Source organism: Jaculus jaculus, chromosome 2, assembly GCF_020740685.1.
Source record: "Jaculus jaculus isolate mJacJac1 chromosome 2, mJacJac1.mat.Y.cur, whole genome shotgun sequence".
In the NCBI taxonomy this organism is placed as follows: domain Eukaryota; kingdom Metazoa; phylum Chordata; class Mammalia; order Rodentia; family Dipodidae; genus Jaculus; species Jaculus jaculus.
This window is the reverse complement of record NC_059103.1, coordinates 169,261,362-169,282,697: the sequence shown is the minus strand read 5'-3', so window position 1 is coordinate 169,282,697 and position 21,336 is coordinate 169,261,362. Positions and strand designations below refer to the sequence as shown.

Sequence of the window (21,336 nt, the reverse complement as noted above, 5' to 3'; positions counted from 1 at the left end):
TTCCTATGACTTCCTTTTTTTTTTTTTTTTATTGAACCCTAGGGACTGGGCTGCCTTTACCTCTTCTCTTGCCACTGCTTATATCTGATCCAGCTTCTACTTTTCTGACTCATTACGGGGAGAAAAAACTACTCTCTTCCTCTCAGCCTTTTCCTAAATCTGTCTCTAAAGGAAATTCCTACTGTGCTCATATTGGGTTTTGTTATGAAGATTTTCTTTTTTAAAATATTAGATTTGACTGCTTTGTTTACCATAGTGAAAAATAACTCTTAATATTTTATTTTTATTTTTTTAATTTTGTTTTTCTTAATCTTTTCACTTTCTTTAAAAGTAATTTCATAGATTTTTTTTTAAGCAATTCGAGTTAAATCAGTGAAATGTTTTATTTTTCTCCTCTTGTCAAAACAAAGCAAAACAAAACCAGTATATACTGTTGCTCTTACCTATGGAGATCATACTGGAATATCTGCTTTTCTAATGTTAGCTGCTCGTAGGAAAAGATTAGCTTTCCATTCATCCCTGTAATGCTTTTGGTGGGTTTTCTCAAATAGAAAAGATCACTAGCAGTCTCTCCATAATAGAGTGCTTATTTAATATGTGCAGGGCTCTAGGTTCAATCCCTAGCACCACATAAGGAAAAAAGAAAAAAGAAAAAGAAAAGAGGAGTCATTGGCATATCAAAAATCCCTGAGTATTTCACTACTGTACCAGGATCTTGGTAATGTTCTTTACAGCTTAGTTGAGGCGCAAACAAAGAAGGCTATAATGAGAACACCTGTAGTGAAACCAGTACTAGGTGAAAGGAAAAGTGTTAAAAAGCAATGTGTTTATAGAGAAAGGAGGAAGATTTAAGGAGAGACATTGGTCAGGGAGTGCTGTATTCTCCAGTGTCTTGGAAGTGTCATAGCCTTATGAATGTATATTTTACCAAAGAACTGATACTTACACATTACTGAATTTACTTTTAAAGAATGCTACGTACACTCAGGAGCAGGAGGCTAGGCTAGAAGATTGTGAATTCAAGGAAAAATAGGATCCATAGCAAAACCCTATCTAAGAAAGAAAAGAATGCTGTCAAGAACTATGCTTCAGTGGAACACTTCTATGTATTGGTCAGATGCAGTTGATAACAGTGGTCCTTATTTGGTCACTTCTCTAATAGTGAGGTTTCCCCACTCAGAACCATTTTTCCTCTCGTCTGATGCTAACTTTCGTGTATCAACACTAATAACCCTTATAATGCTAAATGCTAAACTTTTCAAATGCCTTTAGGTCTGTGACCCATTTAAAGGCATTCTGATGAAAATCAGAACTTGCAGCACAATTGTACCTATAGTCACATTACAGAATTACTCTTCCTGGGTTAGGTGTGTTTCTCAGTGGTACTGCATATATTTAGCATGTGTGAAGCATTGTGTTTCTTCCCTAGCACACACACACATGAAAATTACTGAATGAAGGAAATTCTAGGTGGAAGTCAGAGTAATAAGAGCAATGAGGGAAGAAAGAAGAGTGAAAGAGGAAGAGAAAGGAAAGAAGGGTAGGAGAGGAAAGGAGATGGAAAGGGAAAACAAAGGATGGGGGACTATTGAGCAAAGTATTCTTTTATGGCATTATCTCCCAACTTCCCTACTTCTCACTTTATGATTTCATTTACTCAAGCATTTTATAGAGAATTCATGTAAGTTAACTACACTTTAATGTGTTGTTTGCCTTTATTATTATAAAATGGGGTAGAAGTGGAGAATAACTGATACTTTAGAATAAGAAGTTGACATAGGAACCAAATCTCAATTCCAGATATAAAGAAATATATCTTGTAATAGTTGAAGGCTTTTAAAATATGTTGAAAATGTTCATGGGATGTGTGTGTGTGTCCCATCCATATGTGAGTAATATTAATAATGTATGTGAGTCATATTAAACCATTTCCTTCCTCCCATTGTGCTGTCAGGGAAATATGGGTAGCTTTCACATTTTAGCTGTAGTGAAGAGCACTGCAATGAACACGGATCTGCAACTATGTCTTTGTGACCTTCCTTTCAGTTGTTTTTAAGTACATGACTATAAGTGAGATGGGAAACTTTATATTTCTTTGCCACAGTTTTTAAAAAGGTACTACCTAACCAAGATGAAATCATATTCAAAAAAACAAAATATTGTTTTGATAGGAAAAAACATGTCATTTTGAGGCAATAAGACAAGACTTTTAGATAAACAACACAATTATTCCCCTTCTCTATATCCTTACCCAAGCATAGCATGCCAAATATGCCAAATAAAGGCACCCAGCGATTTAAGAGTTGGGGGGAAGGAAAGAGGAAATAGGATGCTGACATGACAGTTCTATGGTTCACCCCACTCTTCCTTTTTTAAGTTAGTGAATTCAAGACTCTTGATTTTACCACAGAAAGTAGACATCAATTCTGATTCATCCCTTGTTCTTAAAAACTAAAAATAAGGAGTATTTAAATATTTGAGAAAGAGAAAATGAGCATGCTAGGGTCTTTAGCCACTGCAGTGTCCAGATGTATGCACCACCTTGTACATCTGGCTTTTGTGGGTACTGGGGAGTCGAGCCTGGGTCCTTAGGCTTCACACTCAAAATGCCTTAACTGCTAAGCCATTATTCTAGTCCCTAAAAATACAGATTTTCAGCATAGCATTCCTTGAACCAAAATAAGTATGTCTGATGCTCAGTTAATAGTGCACCTTAATTGTCATTGTAGTCACTAGTTTTAAGCTGCACAAATTGTATCACAAGAACATTCTACATGGGTCAGGTCACTACTGTGACTTTTCAACTAACAGCAGTATTACCATACTACTGTTATTAACAGTAGTATTACCATAGGCAAATAAACAGGCTGGTAGTGATCAGAGGAACTTGTCATATGAACAGAACTAGGGTGGTTTTATCTGAAAGACAAACAGCCAAAGCAAGAAGTTGTCTTTGTATTCAGATATTTGAGGGACAAGTATATGAAAGAGGGACTTATTTGGAAGAGGAGTGTAAATGACAGGACAGATGTCAGTTTCCTGTACTTACCTGGGAAAGTCTTTAAGAAGAAGGTAGCTTTCCATCTGGTGAATTGAATAAGAAATGCCTTTGTGTTGGTCTCTAGAACATATTTTAGAAACCTGGAGCTTTAAAATATCCAACTTGGAAACTATAAGACCTTAACCACACTATTTAAAAATTTAGTTATTCTAAATATTTATTTTCTACTTGACTTGAAAGAGTCTAAGCAGAAGTATGGCATGGTTTGTTTGTATTGAGAACAGTCACTACACTGACAGTATAAAGTCAAGCTTGTGTTCCTACTTGCAAGGAGTCTGGTTTGGAGGCTGCTGCCCCTTTCTTATGGCACAGGCAGCAAATGGTTCAAAACTAAACTACTTGACAAAAGATAGAGACAAAGGAACACCTTTGGATCAGTTCAGTATGATGGGAAGAGAGGAGCCTGAGTTAATTCTCAACTTAATTATTTTGGTGATTGAGTGATAATTTGGTGTTGGTGAAGATCAAACAGTGGAGAGTTCAAACTTACAGGGTTTAGAGAACAAGATCTTGCATTTAGTTTAAAAACTGTTAAGTGGTAACTATGGCATACCTAAGATGTAGCATAGTAACAAGCAGTTACAAAGTTGGATACCAAGCTTAGGATTAGCTTTGGGAGACATAGCTGTAAATATGACAGACAAAGCTAGAAAGACTCAAGAGAAAGCAATCAGACAGGTATGAAAGAAATATGGTTAAGTCTTTATAACTTCTTACAGCTTTTAAAGAATATAATTACATTAGCAATACAGACATACATGTAAAAAAAAGAATTCCAAAGCACTTGAGTATTTAAAATGTATTATCCTTGACAATTTCAAATACAGCTGATAAGGTTTATAAAAATCATAAGGTTCTGCTAAAATTCTAGAATATGTTTACAACCTAAAAATATTGAGTCTTTACCTGTTATTTTAATGCTTGCTTGGTTTGAATACTTTTTCTTTCATGTTTTGTTTTATTTTGTGCTGATGAACTATGTTGGCCTTGAATCTGACCAGTACAAATTTATTATACTGCTCAATAAAAGAACTATTTTAATTTTAAAAATCATGCTTCTATAAATGTAAGCACTTACAGCTCCCCGTTCTTTGTTTACCCAAGGAAATGCAACTTCACCCCAAGTACAAAGACCATCTTTCATGGACTACTTTGATAAGCAGGACTTCAAGAATAAGAGTCATGAAAACTGTAATCAGAACATGCATGAGCCCTTCCCTATGTCCAAAAATATTTTTCCTGATAACTGGAAAGTTCCTCAAGATGGAGACTTTGACTTTGTAAGTACATTTTAATTCTTTTACTTTTATTTTATCCTGCATTTTTCGTCATATCCAGACCCACAGTAAATGTGTGCATACAAATTATAGACTTGTGTTAGTAATCTATATGTGGCCAAACATGTGGCTAGAATGATGCAATTATCATGTACTTATTCAAATGAACTTGTAGCAAAATGTATGTAGTTACTTAAGTATTATAAAAACATGTAATAGTTAGACCAGATGCTATGAATAATAGTAAAGATAATGCTACTTTTCTCTGTATTCTTAAAACTTTTCCACACAAATAAAAGCTCTCCTGGATATAAATAGTATTTAGTTGTTTATAAGTAAATAAGCTCAAAACTAGAGAAATATATAACTCTCACCAATAAAATGACAACTATTTCAAAAGGTTTTTTTCAGGTTTTTAAAATTTTTATTTATTTATTTTAGAGAGAGAGAAAGAGGCACAGAGAGGGAGAGAGAGAATGGGCACACCAGGGCCTCCAGCCACTGCAAATGAACTCCAGATGCATGCGCCCCCTTGTGCATCTGGCTTACGTGGATCCTGGGGAATCAAACTACGGTTCTTTAGTTTTGCAGGCAAATGCCTTAACCTCTAAGCCATCTCTCCAGCCCTCAAAAAATGTTCAACCAAAGTAGACCATGCAAAGTTAGAACCTTTGACATAGACATTGGCATGGATTATGTTTTATGACATCCTACACTTTGAAAATTAACTGAATTAGCAGTAATAGTACCATGGTATGTCTAGATTGTATATAAAGTTGTGCCCTATTGCCTATTTTGTTACACTTGCTATATTTCATATACTCTACTCATTATTTATTTCTTTAAAGAATGCAAAGAATACAGATAAACTTTAATTTTTTTTTTTCTTTGCAAAGAGGGAGGAAGGAAGATTGGATGTATCAGGGCCTCTTGCCTCTGTCAATGAACTCTAGATGGATGCACCACTTTGTGCATCTGGCTTCACATGAGAACTGGGGAATCAAACCTGGGCAAGTGCCTTTAACCACTAAGCCATCTCCCCAGCGCCAGATAACTTTTTTGGTGACAATCATTTCAGAACTTTAAGAAAAAGAAATGAATTTTTTGCGTGAGTGAAAATTTTTAGAGTAAAATCTTACTTCAGCAGTTTTGAATAACTTATTACTTTTGCATAGTATTCTAGAAGATTTATTTTCCAAATAAATTATAATCCTTCATTAGATCTATTAATACTTATAACACTTCAAAGTAAATAAAATTAGATAAATGCATATCTTAAATTAGCCACTTTGTTGAGATATGACTGTATTCATCTCATAGTATTCATGACTAAATATTATGAGATTGTAAATATATTAGTTTTAAATACTTTTAAATATTTTGATTACTTGGATTTTAAAAAACTTTAAAATTCTATCTTGAATAAATTTAGTTCTAGTTACTAGTAGATTATTTTAGCAATATGACTTATAAATGGCCTAAAAACAATAATTGCAATATCATTTTACCATTTTGTCAATATTGAAAACTAAAAATAAAATCTGTATTTCTACTTTGTTTATATAGGGTCTGTGTAGACCAGGCTAACTTCAAACTCACTATGCAGAGTGAAAGCTGACCATGAACTTTTGATCCTTCTTTTTCATCTCCTAAGTGCTAAGATTTCAGTGCTGTGCTACCACAACTGGCTTCAAAATCTGTCTTTTGTTCTAATAAGGTTTCATTTTAAGCTATCTAGTTTTTTTAAATTGTAAATTATTTAGAATGCTGACATTCAAACTACAAATAATTTATGAACATTATAAATAATGTAGAATATTTAGCATCAAAAGACTGTCTTGTCTCAGAATGATTCTTTTTTTTTTTTAATTATTTATTTATTTATTTGAGAGTGACAGACACAGAGAGAAAGACAGATAGAGGGAGAGAGAGAATGGGCGCGCCAGGGCTTCCAGCCTCTGCAAACGAACTCCAGACGCGTGCGCCCCCCTTGTGCATCTGGCTAACGTGGGACCTGGGGAACCGAGCCTCGAACCGGGGTCCTTAGGCTTCACAGGCAAGCGCTTAACGGCTAAGCCATCTCTCCAGCCCTCAGAATGATTCTTAATATTCTCTAGGAAATGGTTTGAAATGAGTTAGCTATAGGTAATCAATAAGTTATGATAGTTAAGAAATAGCAAATAGGGTAATGTAATTCTGGTTTATTAGTGTTTTGTATCAGCCCAAATGTATAGGCTTAAGAAAGCAATTTACTTGCTTTCCATTTTGTGGTTTAGCAGTTTGGCCAGGTTCAGCTAAGAGGCTCTTCTTTAGGCCTCATGGTTTCTCACATGACTCTAGGACTCTGCTAGGTAAACTGAGGTAGCTGAATGATCTCTCTCAAATTATCTACTCATGTTACTGGCGGGTGTGCTGAGTGTTGGCTAGGAGACCGTAAATACCCTTAGGAAATCCTTTGAGTTTATGTGGCAATAGCAGCCTTCCAAAAAGGTGAAATGAGAGATTACAGGACTTCTTGACCTCAGAATAGAATCCATTCTCCATTTATATCAGAAAGAATGTTCTTACCCAAGGCTATGAAAGACTTACACACTGACAACTATAAAATGCTATGGAAAGTATTTAAAGAAGGCATCAATACTTGGGAAGACATCCCCTATTAATGGATTGAAATACTTTACAGTGTTAAAACTGTCCCAAGGCATCTACAACTTCAATGTAATTTCTATCAAAATCATCATTACACTCTTTGCAAAAGTAGAAAAATTCACCTTAAAATTCATATGAATCGCCAGTCGTGGTGGCACACATCTTTAATCCCAGCACTCGGGAGGCAGAGGTAGGAGGATCGCCGTGAGTTCAAGGCCACCCTGAGACTACAGAGTTAAGTCCAGGTCAGCCTGAACCAAAGTGAGACCCTACCTCGAAAAACAAAAACAAACAAACAAAAAAAAAATTCATATGAAATCTCAAGGGACCCAGATGTCAAAGCAATTTTGAAAAAGTAGACAAAAGTAAAGATCTCATATTTACTGACATCAAAGTAGAAACAATGTGGTACTGGAGGGAAGACTAAAAGATGCACCTGGAATAAAATGAAGAACCTAGAACTAACCCTTATACCAGTGTTCATAAGTTTTTTTTATTAGGGTGCCAAGACCATTTATGTTAGTCAGATTTTTACCACTCCAACAAAGTACCGGAGGTTGCTGCAGTGTTGGTGGTGTAGTGGTGAGCCTAGCTATCTTTCAACATACCTGAGTTAAGTAACTTCTAATGGGCTTATTTGGGTTCACAGTTTTAGAGATTCATTTTAAAAAGAGGTAGATCCATGGCTTTAAGACCCCTACTAGAGTTTCCAGATGGTGTTCAGGGAGCCAATAGCAGAGTAAACTATTCACTTCATGGCTAGAAAACCAACATTAAAGTAGTGGGGTTCCACAGTCACCTCTGTAGATGTGCCCTCAGTGACCTAAGAACCTGCTACCAATCTTCATATCTCAAACGTTCTATCACTTCCCAGGAGTGCCATCCTAGGGACTATACCTTTTAACATCTGGACATTTGTCCACCATTCAACATCAAAGGCATCTAATGGAATAAAAAATAATCTTATTTCACAACTTTTATAAACATTTTCCATAATTATAAAAAATATCCCATGGTAATACCTCCCTCCCCCTGTACTTTCCCCTTTGAAATTCCATTCTTCAAAATATTACCTCCCCATCTCAATCATTGTACTTACATATATATAATACCAACCTATTAAGTACCCTCCTCCCTTCCTTTCTCTTCCCTTTATATGTCCTTTTTAACTTACTGGCCTCTGCTACTAAGTATTTTCCTTCTCACACAGAAGCCCAGTCATCTGTAGCTAGGATGGAGAACATGTGCCGCTTGGGTTTCTGGGCCTGGGTTACCTCACTTAGTATAATCCTTTCCAGATCCATCCATTTTTCTGCAAATTTCATAACTTCATTTTTCTTTACTGCTGAGTTGAACTCCATTGTGTAAATGTGCCACATCTTCATTATCCACTCATCAGTTGAGGGACATCTACGCTGGTTCCATTTCCCAGCTATTATAAATTGAGCAGCAATAAACATGGTTGAGCATGTACTTCTAAGGAAATGAGATGAGACCTTAGGATATATGCCTACGAGTGCTATAGCTGGGTCATGTGGAAGATCAATCTTTAGCTGTTTTAGGAACCTCCACAATGATTTCCACAATGGCTGGACCAGAATGCATTCCCACCACCAGTGTAGGAGGGTTCCTCTTTTTCCAAATCCCCACCAGCATTTATGATCATTTGTTTTTATGATGGTTGCCAATCTGACAGGAGTGAGATGGAATTTCAATGTAGTTTTAATCTGCATTTCCCTGATGACTAGTGAGGTAGAATTTTTTTAGATGCTTATATGCCATTCGTATTTCTTCCTTTGAGAACTCTCTATTTAGCTCCATAACCCATTTTTTGATTGGCTTGTTTGGTTCCTCATTATTTAACTTTTTGAATTCTTTGTATATCCTAGATATTAATCCTTTATCAGATATATAGCTGGTGAAGATTTTTTCCCATTCTGTAGGTTGCCTGTTGGCTTTTTTCACTGTGTCCTTTTCAGTGCAAAATCTTTGTGATTTCATGAGGTCCCAGTGATTAATCTGTGGTTTTATTGCCTTAGCAATTGGGGTTGTATACAGAAAGTCTTTGCCAAGACCAATATCTTGAAGGGTTTCCCCTACTTTTTCCTCTAGCAGTTTCAGAGTTTCAGGTCTGATGTTAAGGTCTTTAATCCATTTGGACTTAATTCTTGTGCATGGCGAGAGAGAAGAATCTATTTTCATCCTTCTACAGATATAGATCCAGTTTTCCCAACACCATTTGCTGAAGAGGCTGTCTTTTCTCCAATGAGTATTTTTGGCATTTTTATTGAATATCAGGTGGCTATAGCTACCTGGACTTACATCTGGGTCCTCTATTCTGTTCCACTGATCTACATGTCTGCTTTTGTGCCAGTACCATGCTGTTTTTGTTACTATGGCTCTGTAGTATAGGTTAAAATCAGGTATGGTGATACCACCAGCCTTATTTTTGTTGCTCAGTATTATTTTAGATATTCGAGGTTTTTTGTGATTCCAAATGAATTTTTGGATTGTTTTTTCTATTTCCATGAAGAATGCCTTTGGAATTTTGATAGGGATTGCATTAAATGTGTAGATTGCTTTAGGTAAGATTGCCATTTTCACAATATTGATTCTTCCAATCCAGGAACAAAGGATGTTTCTCCACTTTCTAGTGTCTTCTGCAATTTCTTGCTTGAGTGTTTTAAAGTTCTCATTGTAGAGATTCTTTACTTCCTTGGTTAGGTTTATTCCAAGGTACTTTATTTTTTTTTGATGCAACTGTGAATGGGAGTGATTCTCTGATTTCATCCTCTGTGTGTTTGTTGTTAGCATATATGAAGGCTACTGATTTCTGTGTATTTATTTTGTATCCTGCTACATGGCTGTAGGTTTTGATCAGCTCTAACAGTTTGCTAGTAGAGTCTTTAGGGTCCTTTATGTATAGAATCATGTCATCTGCAAATAATGATAACTTGATCTCTTCCGTTCCAATTTGTATCCCTTTTATGTGTGTCTCTTGCCTTATTGCTATGGCTAAGACTTCCAAAACTATATTAAATAAAAGTGAGGACAGTGGACACCCTTGTCTTGTTCCTGATTTTAGTGGGAAAGCTTCCAGTTTTTCCCCATTTAGTAATATATTGGCTGTAGGCTTGTCATAAATAGCCTTTATTATATTGAGATATGTTCCTTCTATTCCCAGTCTCTGTAGGACTTTTATCATGAAGGGATGTAGGATTTTGTCAAATGCTTTCTCTGCGTCTAATGAGATGATCATGTGATTTTTGTCCTTCAACCCGTTTATGTAATGTATTACATTTATAGATTTGCGTATGTTGAACCATCCCTGCATCTCTGGGATAAAGCCTACTTGGTCAGGGTGAATGACCTTTTTGATATACTCTTGTATTCTGTTTGCCAATATTTTGTTGAGAATTTTTGCATCTATGTTCATGAGGGAGATTGATCTGTAATTTTCTTTTTTTGTTCTATCTTTGCCTGGTTTTGGTATCAGGGTGATGCTGGCCTCATAGAAGGAGTTTGGTAGAATTCCTTCTTTTTTTATTTCCTGGAAAAGCTTAAGAAGCAATGGTGTTAGCTCTTCCTTAAAAGTCTGATAAAATTCAGCAGTGAATCCATCTGGGCCTGGGCTTTTTTTAGTTGGGAGATTATTGATAACTGTTCGGATTTCCATGTTTGTTATAGGTCTATTTAAGTGATCAATCTCATTTTGATTTAATTTAGGTAGGTCATATAGATCAAGGAAATCATCCATTTCTTTCAGATTTTCATACTTTGTGGAGTATATGCTGTTATAGTATATCCCTATGATTTTTTGAATTTCTCTGGAATCTGTTGTGATGTTACCTTGTTCATCTCTGATTTTATTAATTTGTGTCTCTTCTCTTTCTTTTGGTCAGATTTGCTAATGGTTTATCAATCTTGTTTATCCTTTCAAAGAACCAACTCTTTGTTTCATTAATTCTTTGGATTGTTCTTTTTGTTTCTATTTCATTAATTTCTGCCCTAATCTTTATTATTTCTTCCCATCTACTGATGTTTGGTTTGCCTTGTTCTTATTTTCCAAGGCTTTAAGGTGAAGCATTAGGGCATTTACTTGCGACCTTTCTAATTTCTTAATATAGGCACTTAAGGCTATAAATTTACCTCTTAGAACTGCCTTCATTGTGTCCCAGAGATTTTGGTATGTTGTGTTCTCATTATCATTTGACTCTATAAATTTTTTGATTTCCTTCTTGATTTCTTAATTGACCCAATCATCATAGTAGTGTATTGTTTAGGTTCCATGATTTTGTGTACGCTCTATAGCCTCTCTTGCTAATGATTTGTAGTTTAATTCCATTGTGATAAGATAAAATGCAAGGAATTATTTCAATTTTCCTGAATTTGATAATATTTGCTTTGTGTCCTAAAATATGGTCTATTTTAGAGAATGTTCCATGTGCTGCTGAAAAGAATGTATATTCTGCAGCCTTTGGATGGAATATCCTGTATATATCTGTTAAGTCCATTCCTTCTATGACCTCATTTAGTCCAGATGCCTCTCTGTTTATTTTTTCCCGGGATGACCTGTCAATTGATGAGAGTGGGGTGTTAAAATCACCCACAACCACTGTGTTTGGTGTTATCTGTGACCTTAGTTCTAATAGTGTTTGTTTGACGAATTTGGGAGCCCCCATGTTAGGTGCATATATGTTTAGGATTGTAATGTCCTCCTGTTGGAGTGTGCCCTTAATCAATCTAAAGTGACCTTCGTTATCTTTTTTGACTAACTTTGGACTGAAGTCTACCCTGTCAGATACTAGGATAGCACCCCCTGCTTGTTTTCTAGGCCCATTTGCTTGAAACACTGTTTTCCAATCTTTCACCCTAAGATAATGTTCATCCTTTGTAGAAAGGTGAGTTTCTTGAAGACAACAAATTGTAGGATCCTACTTTTTAACCCAGTCTGCAAACCTATGTCTTTTCGTTGGGGCATTGAGGCCATTGATATTAAGAGATATTATTGAAAGGTGCATATTTATGTTTGCCATTTTTTTTTGTGGGGGGGGTTCCAGTTCTATCTTTGCTTTCTTGTGTTAACTAGTATTTGAGTATTGCTTGTTTTTTCCAGGTTCCTTATATGTGTGCTTTCCCTTTTCTTCAGCATTGAGGATTCTATCAAGTATTTTCTGTACAGCTGGTTTTGTTTTAAAATACTCCTTTAACCTGCTTTTGTCATGGAATATCCTTATTTCTCCGTCTATTTGAATGGATAGCTTTGCAGGATAAAGTAACCTTGGTTGGCAGTTGTTATCTTTCAGAACCTACGCCACCATCTTAACCAGAAGTCCCCAAGAATAATCTTTTATCAAATACTACTGGGAAACCTAATACAATAAGAGAACACAATTAGCCCTTGCCTTATTCTACATGCAAAAATTATTCAAACTGGATAAAAGATAAAAATGTACAAGAAGCAGAGGAAAAAGCTTTATGACATTGGAATTACTGCATTTGATTTTTTGGAATATGACAGCAAGAACACAGGCAAAAGGAAAAATAGATAAATTAGGGTACATCAGAATTAAAACTTTGTGTGCATTAAGGAATAATACTACATTGAATTGAAAAGCAACACAGAAGCCAGGTATGGTGGCATACACCTTTAATCCCAGTGCTCAGGAGGCAGAGGTAAGAGGATCTCTGTGAGTTTGAGGCTACATAGTGAATTCCAGGTCAGTCTGCGAGACCCTACCTCGAAGAACTTAAAACAAAATAAAAAGGAAGGGCCACTATAGCTAAATATAGAGCATATATTTAGCACGCATGATGCCCAGGGTTTAATCACTGACACCTAAATACATTAGTTACTAAGTGTATTTGCAAAAAAAAATTGCGAGGGTTGAGTATGTCACTGAGTTGGCAGATTGCTTGTCTAACATATATAAGGCCCTGGGTTTAGTCCCCAGTACTACATAAATTGGGTTTGGTGATGGACTCCTGTAATCCCAGCACTCAGGAGGTAGAAGGATCAGGAATTCAATGTCACCTTGTCTATATAGAGAGGCTAGCCTGAGACATAAAAGACCCTGTCTCAAAAAAAGCCAGTGGATAGGCTGGAGAGATGGCTTAGTGGTTAAGGCACTTGCCTGCAAAGCCAAAGGATTTGATTTGATTCCTCAGCCATGTAGGCCAGATGTACAAAGTGGTGAGACCCTACCTCATAAAACAACAAAAACAGAGAATGGAAGAAAATATGTGAAAATCACATCTCTGGGAAAAGGCTCTTATCTTCAATGTATATAATGAACAACTCAATAGCAACAAAAAGTAATTTTGAATATGAGTGAGGTCTTGAATAGAAAATTCTGTAAGAAAGATAAATGGCTAATAAATACAAAAAAAATGCTCCGTGTCATTTATAGAGAAAATCAAAGAAACAATGATATACTCTTTGATATCCTCTTTCCCCTTTCTATGGCTATATCACCAAAGAAACAGAAAGTAACAAGGATCAAGGATTAAAATCAAGGATAGAAAATAATAAACAGTGGTAACTTTTCTCTTGCAATATTATATTGTAAACCATGAGAAATATTGGTTGCTTGATTTTTCTGTTCACACTTATTTTCTGTTGCTTTATCTACTTTAAAACTGCGAACTCACTTCTTATCTTACAGAATTTGGCTTTATATTTATACTCATGTCCATCTTGTTATATATTTTATCCTATTTTGAGACAGTTTTGACATTTTTTTTGTGGTAATGGATGGCATCTGTAACAGACAGTTTTACACTGCTGGGAAAAATATCCAACCAGTGGTTAAGGGAGAAAGGAATTCATTTCAGGCTTACAGATCCAAGAAAAGTTCCGTCAATGGCCAAAGAAAGCTGGCTTCCATTCATAAATTCAGGCAGAGAGAGAAACCACTACCAGCCAGCAAACAACAAAAGGCAGCAGTCATGAATCTGCAGAAAGTGGGACCCCCCAGAGCTCAAAGCTCTTTGCACACCTTTGGACTGGAATCAGATCTGCCCCCAAACATATCTTGGCTTGGATCCCAGGATCTGCCCCCAGTGACACCTCTTCCAGCCTGGTGGCTGGAGACTCATGTTATAAGCCAAAACACCTGAGTCTATGGGGGACATATATGCATTCAGACCACACAGCATCTAAGATTGATTGATAGAAAAAAAAACTAGAGGTTAGAAATGAGGTATGTAGTGTGAATTTGAAATAAAATAGTAATAAAATAGAAATGAAAGAAACAACATGAATAGATGTAAAAGAAGAAAAACATTAGGAATGACTTTGATTTATTGGATTGATGAGTACTATTTTGGTAAAAGTAAAAAAAAAAAAATTATTAAAGTTAAAAGGCAGGGCCTGGAGAGATGGCTTAGTAGTTAAAGTGCTTGCCTGTGAAGCCTAAGGACCTAGGTTCTGTTTTGGTTTTGGTTTTGGTTTTGGTTTTGGTTTTGGTTTTTTTGAGGTTGGGTTTCACTGTAGTCCAGGCTGACCTGGAATTCACTCTTTATTCTCAGGGTGACCTCAAACTCATGGCAATCTCCTACCTCCTACCTCCTATGTGCTGGGATTAAAGGTGTGTGCCGTCACGCCCGACAGGACATAGGTTCTATTCCCCAGTACCCACATAAACCATATGCATAAGGTGCCTTATGTGTCTGGAGTTAATTTGCAGTAGATGGAGACTCCGGTGCACCCATTGTCTGTCTGTCTCTCTCTCTTTCTCTCTCCCTCCCTCCATATATGTCTCTCTCTGATAAGTAAATAAAACATTTTTTAACATAAAAGGCAACAGGAGTGTCAGAAAGAGACTTAAATGGGTCATATAACTGGACCCAATTTTGCATAATATTTTTTTTTTACTTAGACCAGGTAAATAGCCTTGAACAGGGAATGAGGGAGTAACTAGAACAGTTCTACCTTCCCAGTCATTTTACTGTACCTGTCAACTGGAATTGCTCAAACCTCTTAGCAATTTGAAGTAGAAACTATTTATAATAGCCACAGAAGAGGAGGTAAATGAATATAAATAAGAGATGAATAAAAAGAGGATTTGGCAGGAAATGAGTAAAGAATTGCTAAAAGTCAATAAATTTGGTACAAGTGTGTTCTAGGGACAAAAGAAATCAAGTAATTAATAAGGAGGCCTAGGTGCCATATTGTGTAAAGTGATTTAGTGGAATGCTTCTCTCACAACCTAGGGATGTGAACAACAGCAAAGATAGAGTTCGACCTAAGACACCAGCTGTTAATGATTCATTCTCTCATCTATTAGATACATAATGCTAAAGGGTAAAGTGTGGTACAGGTGATGTGTTCATCTCTTCTGTGTGATGTATGTCCGAACTGTATTCCAAGAGAACTGGATTTTGTATGGTTCCTGTATCTATTTAATAGAAGTTGCCTAAGACAAGTCAAAGTTGTTTTGACCATATTTTCAGGAATAGAATGTTTATCCTTTTGCCTTTTCAAGAAAGAAGAAAGAGAGAACACTCGCTGTCTTTGAGGTAATCAGAGTCAATTCCTGAAGGAAAAGCTTACTCAGAGAGGCACCTGCTGCACAGATGTGCAGAGTAGGAAACATTCTTTATCTTGAAATCTGTATGCAATATAATTTGTGTGTTTTCTCTTAAAGCTTTAGCATTTGTCTTTTGAATTCTCTATTAATTGTTTCACATTATGTTTCTGGATGTAAAGAGATGAAAATAGAATTTATGATGCCACCAGTTTGAGAGTTGTAATATAAGGAGAGGAGATAAAACATGCTTTGGCTAATTGACCTAATTATTTTAACTCTATTACAAAGGATTCTGTTTGGGGTGTGCCTCTGAAGCTTTCTAAAACAAATGAAAAAGGCAAATCTGTTTATTATAACACTAGTCTAATGTTTCAGATTTTGTTATAATTATTTCCAAACAGCCTTAGCATCCAGATTGTTTAGTGTTAAATGGAACGCATGTAGATCTTGTTTTGCAAAAGTTACAGTATCATATTTAAATAGACATATTTTGGGTAACATAAAGATTTTGGAATAAGGACAAAAACTTTACAAACCATCTGTTATCCTAGTATATTGGTTCCAATTTTTAAATAAAAAATGAATTAACGATAATTATAAGAAGAATTGTAAGCCAACCATTTTTCATTTTGACTCAGGCTGAATTTTAAGTTAATATTTCTTGACTGCTCTGATTTTTAAATATTTATTCAGTTCATGTTATTCTTTTGAGCTGATATAAGAATCATCCTCCAGGGCATCACTCGAGGGAAAAATAGAAAAGAAAAGAAACCCTCAATAATGGAGGCAGAGGGGGAAAAAAAGAAAAGAAAAAACAAATCCTCTCCTCCAAGTGTAAACTTGCCTGAGGCTTTCTTCAGTCTTACCTCTGATTTCTAGGTTGGCAACCCAGTTTGGTTATAGGGAAACAAAACAAAATAAGTTATTTTTACAAAAATGCTGAAAATAGCAAACCAGAAAAAGTGCCAGCCCTGTTGTTGCAATCACCAAGGGCCTTGTAGGCATCTTCTTTTGTTCTTCTCAGAAAGTCTTTTCACCTTTCTCCACTGCCAGCAGTTGTGAAGGAGTAACTGAGAAGTGAGACAAGGGTGGACTGCAAGAAACCCCAGTAGCAAAGCCAGCTGCAAAGAAGCCCCTCAGCAGCTCGGCCCTGTACCGAGCTTTATGGTGCAAACCTGAATCAGCTGCCCCGGCCAGCTTTGTACCTCCTAGCTGTATGCTGCCGTGTGCTCTGTCTGCTTAAGTACGGATGGTTATCTGCTTTTGAGAGAAGTTAGCCAAAAGATTTCCTCCTAGTGTACTCCTTAGTGAAAGAACTGCTTGTTCTGTTCAGTTCTTAGTTCTGTTGACTGAGGAAACCACTTCAGTTGAGTGAAGTATTTAAGCATATTGTCATCGATTAGCTTTGCATTAATTAAATAATTACTGTCAAGTATTTCCAGATGTTTGCAAAGTATTTACACAGTATGAAAAGATAACTGTAGATGTTTTACATTTATTTCTTCTAGGGTAAAGAAATAAACGCATAAAAATCTCAAATGTTCCAGTGGGTAGCCCCAGATAAGACTTTATGATTACAGGTGTACATGTGTCATGAACGTGGTGGCATAGTGCGCTTTCACTACTCACTTGTTCCTTATAGAGCCAACAGGAAATTAAAATTAATGAGAAGCCTGCACTCTGGAATACTTGCAGAATTCTTGACTATTTCGGTCCTTTGCCAGCTCACGAAATTGGGCTGGCAGGCATATACAGCAGATGGAGGGCTGTGTGCACAGGGTGTCATGTGACTGTCTAGCCTGTAGAAGCTTTGTCAAGTTGTGGCCATACATCTACTGAGACATATAAGAGATTCATAGCCTTTGTTTGGAAAGAAAATTAACTTCCTCTAAAGATCAGTGTTTATGTACAAGTAGAAAATAATGTTAGTAGTCATTAAATAGCAACTATACTGTATTTAATTGATTCTGTAGTAAAGATGAAATTTTTAGTGTTAGAACTGCTCCACTGGTTTACTTCTTCGGTATAATTTAAACCACTTAGTCACAAAAGATAGAGTGAGCATTTTGCTTTCTTATTCCTAAATGGGATATTTAAAGCATAGTTTCTGAAAACTTTGATAGTTGTGCTTATGCAAAGTCAACTGAAACATTACACTAATTCTGCTTATTTAGCTAATTAATACCTTAAGTTAAGACTCATTATATCATCATTTCCTTTACACATTAAAGTGAGCAGGCCTGTACTTACTGGATTAATTAAGCTAGAAGGCACAGGTGCAGTATGTGGTTTCTGGTCACTGTGTTGGAATTTATTATGATGTTTAAAGTACAAGGGGAAAAGAAAAGTGTCTTAAAATGTCTTACCATAAAGGATTCTAGAAAGCACAAACTTTCCTCATAGTAATTTGTTCTTCTTTAAAATGTCATTTATTTATGAGATTGTATGGAGAAATTGGCTGCTTTACATTTAAAAACAAATACATTGTACACCAAGCATATGTTTTGGCTGATGTTTATGTCTAGGGAAGTTATTTTGACTGAGTGCTTTCTATTCAGAACCTAATTTTGAATGTTTAGTTGATAAGCATGGGGGACTGTTTGGTGATTACATTGAAAGAGATATTAATCAATAGTGGAACTTAGGATCAAGGGGTAGACAATCTAATTTATCATCTTTTAATTTAAGACTGATGGCTCCTAATGTTTATCTCTTAAAATAAACCATTAAATTTCAAATAAGTTGCTAGAATTGATTGAGGAAACCAGTAATACATGTATCAGATTATTTTTTAGTTATCATAAATAAAATTTTATTAAATTTGAAATTACTTTTATACTTTCATAATTAATTCACATTAACATAACATACATAGTTCAGTATCAGGAACCTTTCCATGACTGACTTCCATCATACCTCCTGACTTCTACCTTTTGTAGCCTGTTAGCTTTGCTGGCCTAGTTGAACTGATACTGACAGGTGTTTTCATATTCTAACATTAGATTAGCAGCCTTCTCCACCATCACGATGGTGGTGTAGTAGAAGTAGTAGTGGAGTGTGTAGAACAGGAGGCCTTCTCTAGGGTACATTGTCCCTGTTGGATATGTTTGTTATAACTAACAGATTTAAAAATATAAAACCCAAACCCAACCGGGCACACACCTATTATTTATTCCAGTACTCAGGAAGCTGAGGTAGGAGAATTAATGAGTTAAAGGCCAGCCTAGGCTATATACAGATATCTTTGGCCTTAAAAATAATCTTTCAGGCTGGAGAGATGGCTTAGCAGTTAAGGCGCTTGTTTGAAAAGCCTAAGGACCCATGTTTGGCTTCCCAGATCCCATGTAAGCCAGACACACAGGGTTATGTGCACAAGGTGCCACATGTGTCTAGAGTTTTATTGCAGTGGCTGGAGGCCCTGGTACGCCATTTCTTTCTGTTTCTCTCTGTCTCTCATAAAAAAAAAAAAAACCTCTTCCTGGCACTTGGGGGGCAGAGGTAGGAAGATTGCTATGAGTTCAAGACCACCCTGAGACTACATAGTGAACTCCAAGTCAGACTTGGCTAGAGGGAGACCCTACAAAAAAAATAAGAATAATAATTTAAAAATCTAAAAACCTAATAGTCTTGATTCAAAACCAACCAAAGTCCTATTATTTTGTAACTTTGCCCACAGTAGTAGAAATCTTTTTTTCCTAGAACTGTGGACAGATTTTATATAGGCAAATGAAAGAGGGTAGCAAAGTAATGGATATTGTAGCAGATAAAAGTACTCTTTGGAAACCAGATACAAAGTGGCGCATGCATCAAGGATTTGTTTGCAAGGGCAGGAGGCCCTGGAGTAATCCTCTCCCTCTCCCCACCCCCTTGCAAATAAATAAAAATATTTTAAAAATAGTACTCTTTGAGAAAATGACCCATTGAAGACATTGACATATTTCATAGTTCTTAGCAAAGAAACTTTACATTTTTGACAATTTCATGTATGCATATAATGTGTTTTTATCATATTTACCACCTCTCAAGCTCTCTTATTTTTCTTCCCAACTAGTCCCCTTCCTACTTTCATGCTTTTGTATGTGTGTGACCCAGTAAATTAAATTAGGGTTGCTTGCATGAGCGTGGATGGGAGGTTATTTATTGTAGTATGGGTAATGCACTAGCATCTACACCTCTGAAGAACATGACTGTCCATCTCACAGAAACTATTAACTACTGATAGCTTCTCTAGGAGTAGTGGGGTCTCATGAGCTCCTTCCACATCCACAGTGGGATGTTGGCTGGCTCTACATGCACAGGAAACTATAGCTTCTATGAGTAATAGTTATGCTGTGTTCAGAAGATAGCATTTCATACAACTCCTCCTCATCCTCCAGCTCTTAACATTCTTTCTGCCCCTTCTTGTATGTTGTTCCCAGAGCTTTAGAGAGAGGGATATAGGTGTCCCATTTCAGGCTGAGAACTTACTAGCACTTTCACTACATCTGCGTCTGTGCATTAACATCTGCACACTCGATACTGAGAGCAGCATTCATTTATGGCCATTTGTGGATATTTGGGATAGAACTGTGTGGGGAAGAGTTGACATAGAAAGGATTATGAAATCAAGCAGAGGAGCCTTGTAACAGGGGAGATAATTATCTAAAATGGATTTCTTTAGAACACAGGTCTAAAGTGGGCAGAGCAAGAGCAGCTAACATTTATGGTTTTGATACTCTGGAAGAAGTTTAAAACACATCACTCATTTTCCCTCCCTCCCTCCCTCCCTCCCTCCCTCCCTCCTCTCTCTCTCTCTCTCTCTCTCTCTCTCTCTCTCTCTCTCTCTCTCTCTCTCTCTCTGTCTCTCTCTCTTTCTCTCATATCACTTGGGAAGTTCCAGCTGTGGGTGAGTATTTCCCTCTGCTGGGCCTGGGCTGAATTGGCCTGGAGGGCCAACTGGGAGGGCCCCATAGCCCTTACTCTGTGCATGGGTTCTTTATCCCCTCCAGCTCCCCACAGAGCAGGAGCTCCTTGAATTTTCTTTTCTCTTTTCTTTCCATGTATTTACCCCCAGACCCTCCACATGGGATCTTTAGCCACTTGTGTGCCTTTCCTTGGCTCTACTTACCTCAATAAATATAATAATTTTATAATTATCCTTCTCAATTTTCTTTATTCAGTTCTTTGACAAACATTAAAAACAAACCTAGGGTTTGGCATGCACAAACTTTCCTGGACCCTTAGCACCCCATTACAGAAAGAGGCCCTGGTGTGCTCGTTCTCTCTTTCCTTCCTTATCATCTTGGGGGAGGGTTTAGAAGTCAGCCCCCAGAACTTGGTTCCAGAGCTAATCTCTTCCTAAAACAGCCCCAAGCCTTAACCAGTCAGCTGGCCCTCTCCTTCACCTGAGCCAGAAGACAGCCCACCCCCATAAGTTTATAAATACCTTTGCAAGGGGAGGGCAGGCTTTCTGATGACTTGGGAACTTCCAGCTGTGGGTGAGGTTTTCCCTTCTCTGGGCATGGGCTGGCTCAGGCTCAGGCCCAGGCCCAGGCCCAGGCACAGGCCCAGCTGTGAGGCCCTGTTAGTTTTTCATGTCTAACAGAGCTGTGTACCATCCCCTTGAAAAGAAACAAGTAGGATTGCCCACTCCCCATTGCTGGCTACTTAATATCCTTGAAAAGAAAAAGGCTATAAGAGAAAATTTAATTTGTTTTATTTACCTTCAGTTTCTTTACTGTTTTCTTGTTTGTTCAAAAATGAATTCTAGCTGTAAAAAAAAAAAAAAATACTGTTTTTTAAATAAATTATTAATAGCTCAAAAACATACTATTTTATA

At 36.7% G+C, this 21,336-nt stretch overlaps 1 protein-coding gene across 2 annotated transcripts in view; it reads left to right on the top strand.

The window, feature by feature from the left end:
* Positions 1–21,336, top strand: part of Stk3 (serine/threonine kinase 3) — a 350,209-nt gene that overhangs the window by 272,916 nt on the left and 55,957 nt on the right. For both annotated transcript variants that reach the window (XM_045144344.1, XM_045144343.1), the window contains one exon: positions 4,166–4,341. In XM_045144344.1, coding sequence (XP_045000279.1) covers positions 4,166–4,341 — 176 coding nt within the window. The remainder of the gene's footprint in view (positions 1–4,165; positions 4,342–21,336) is intronic.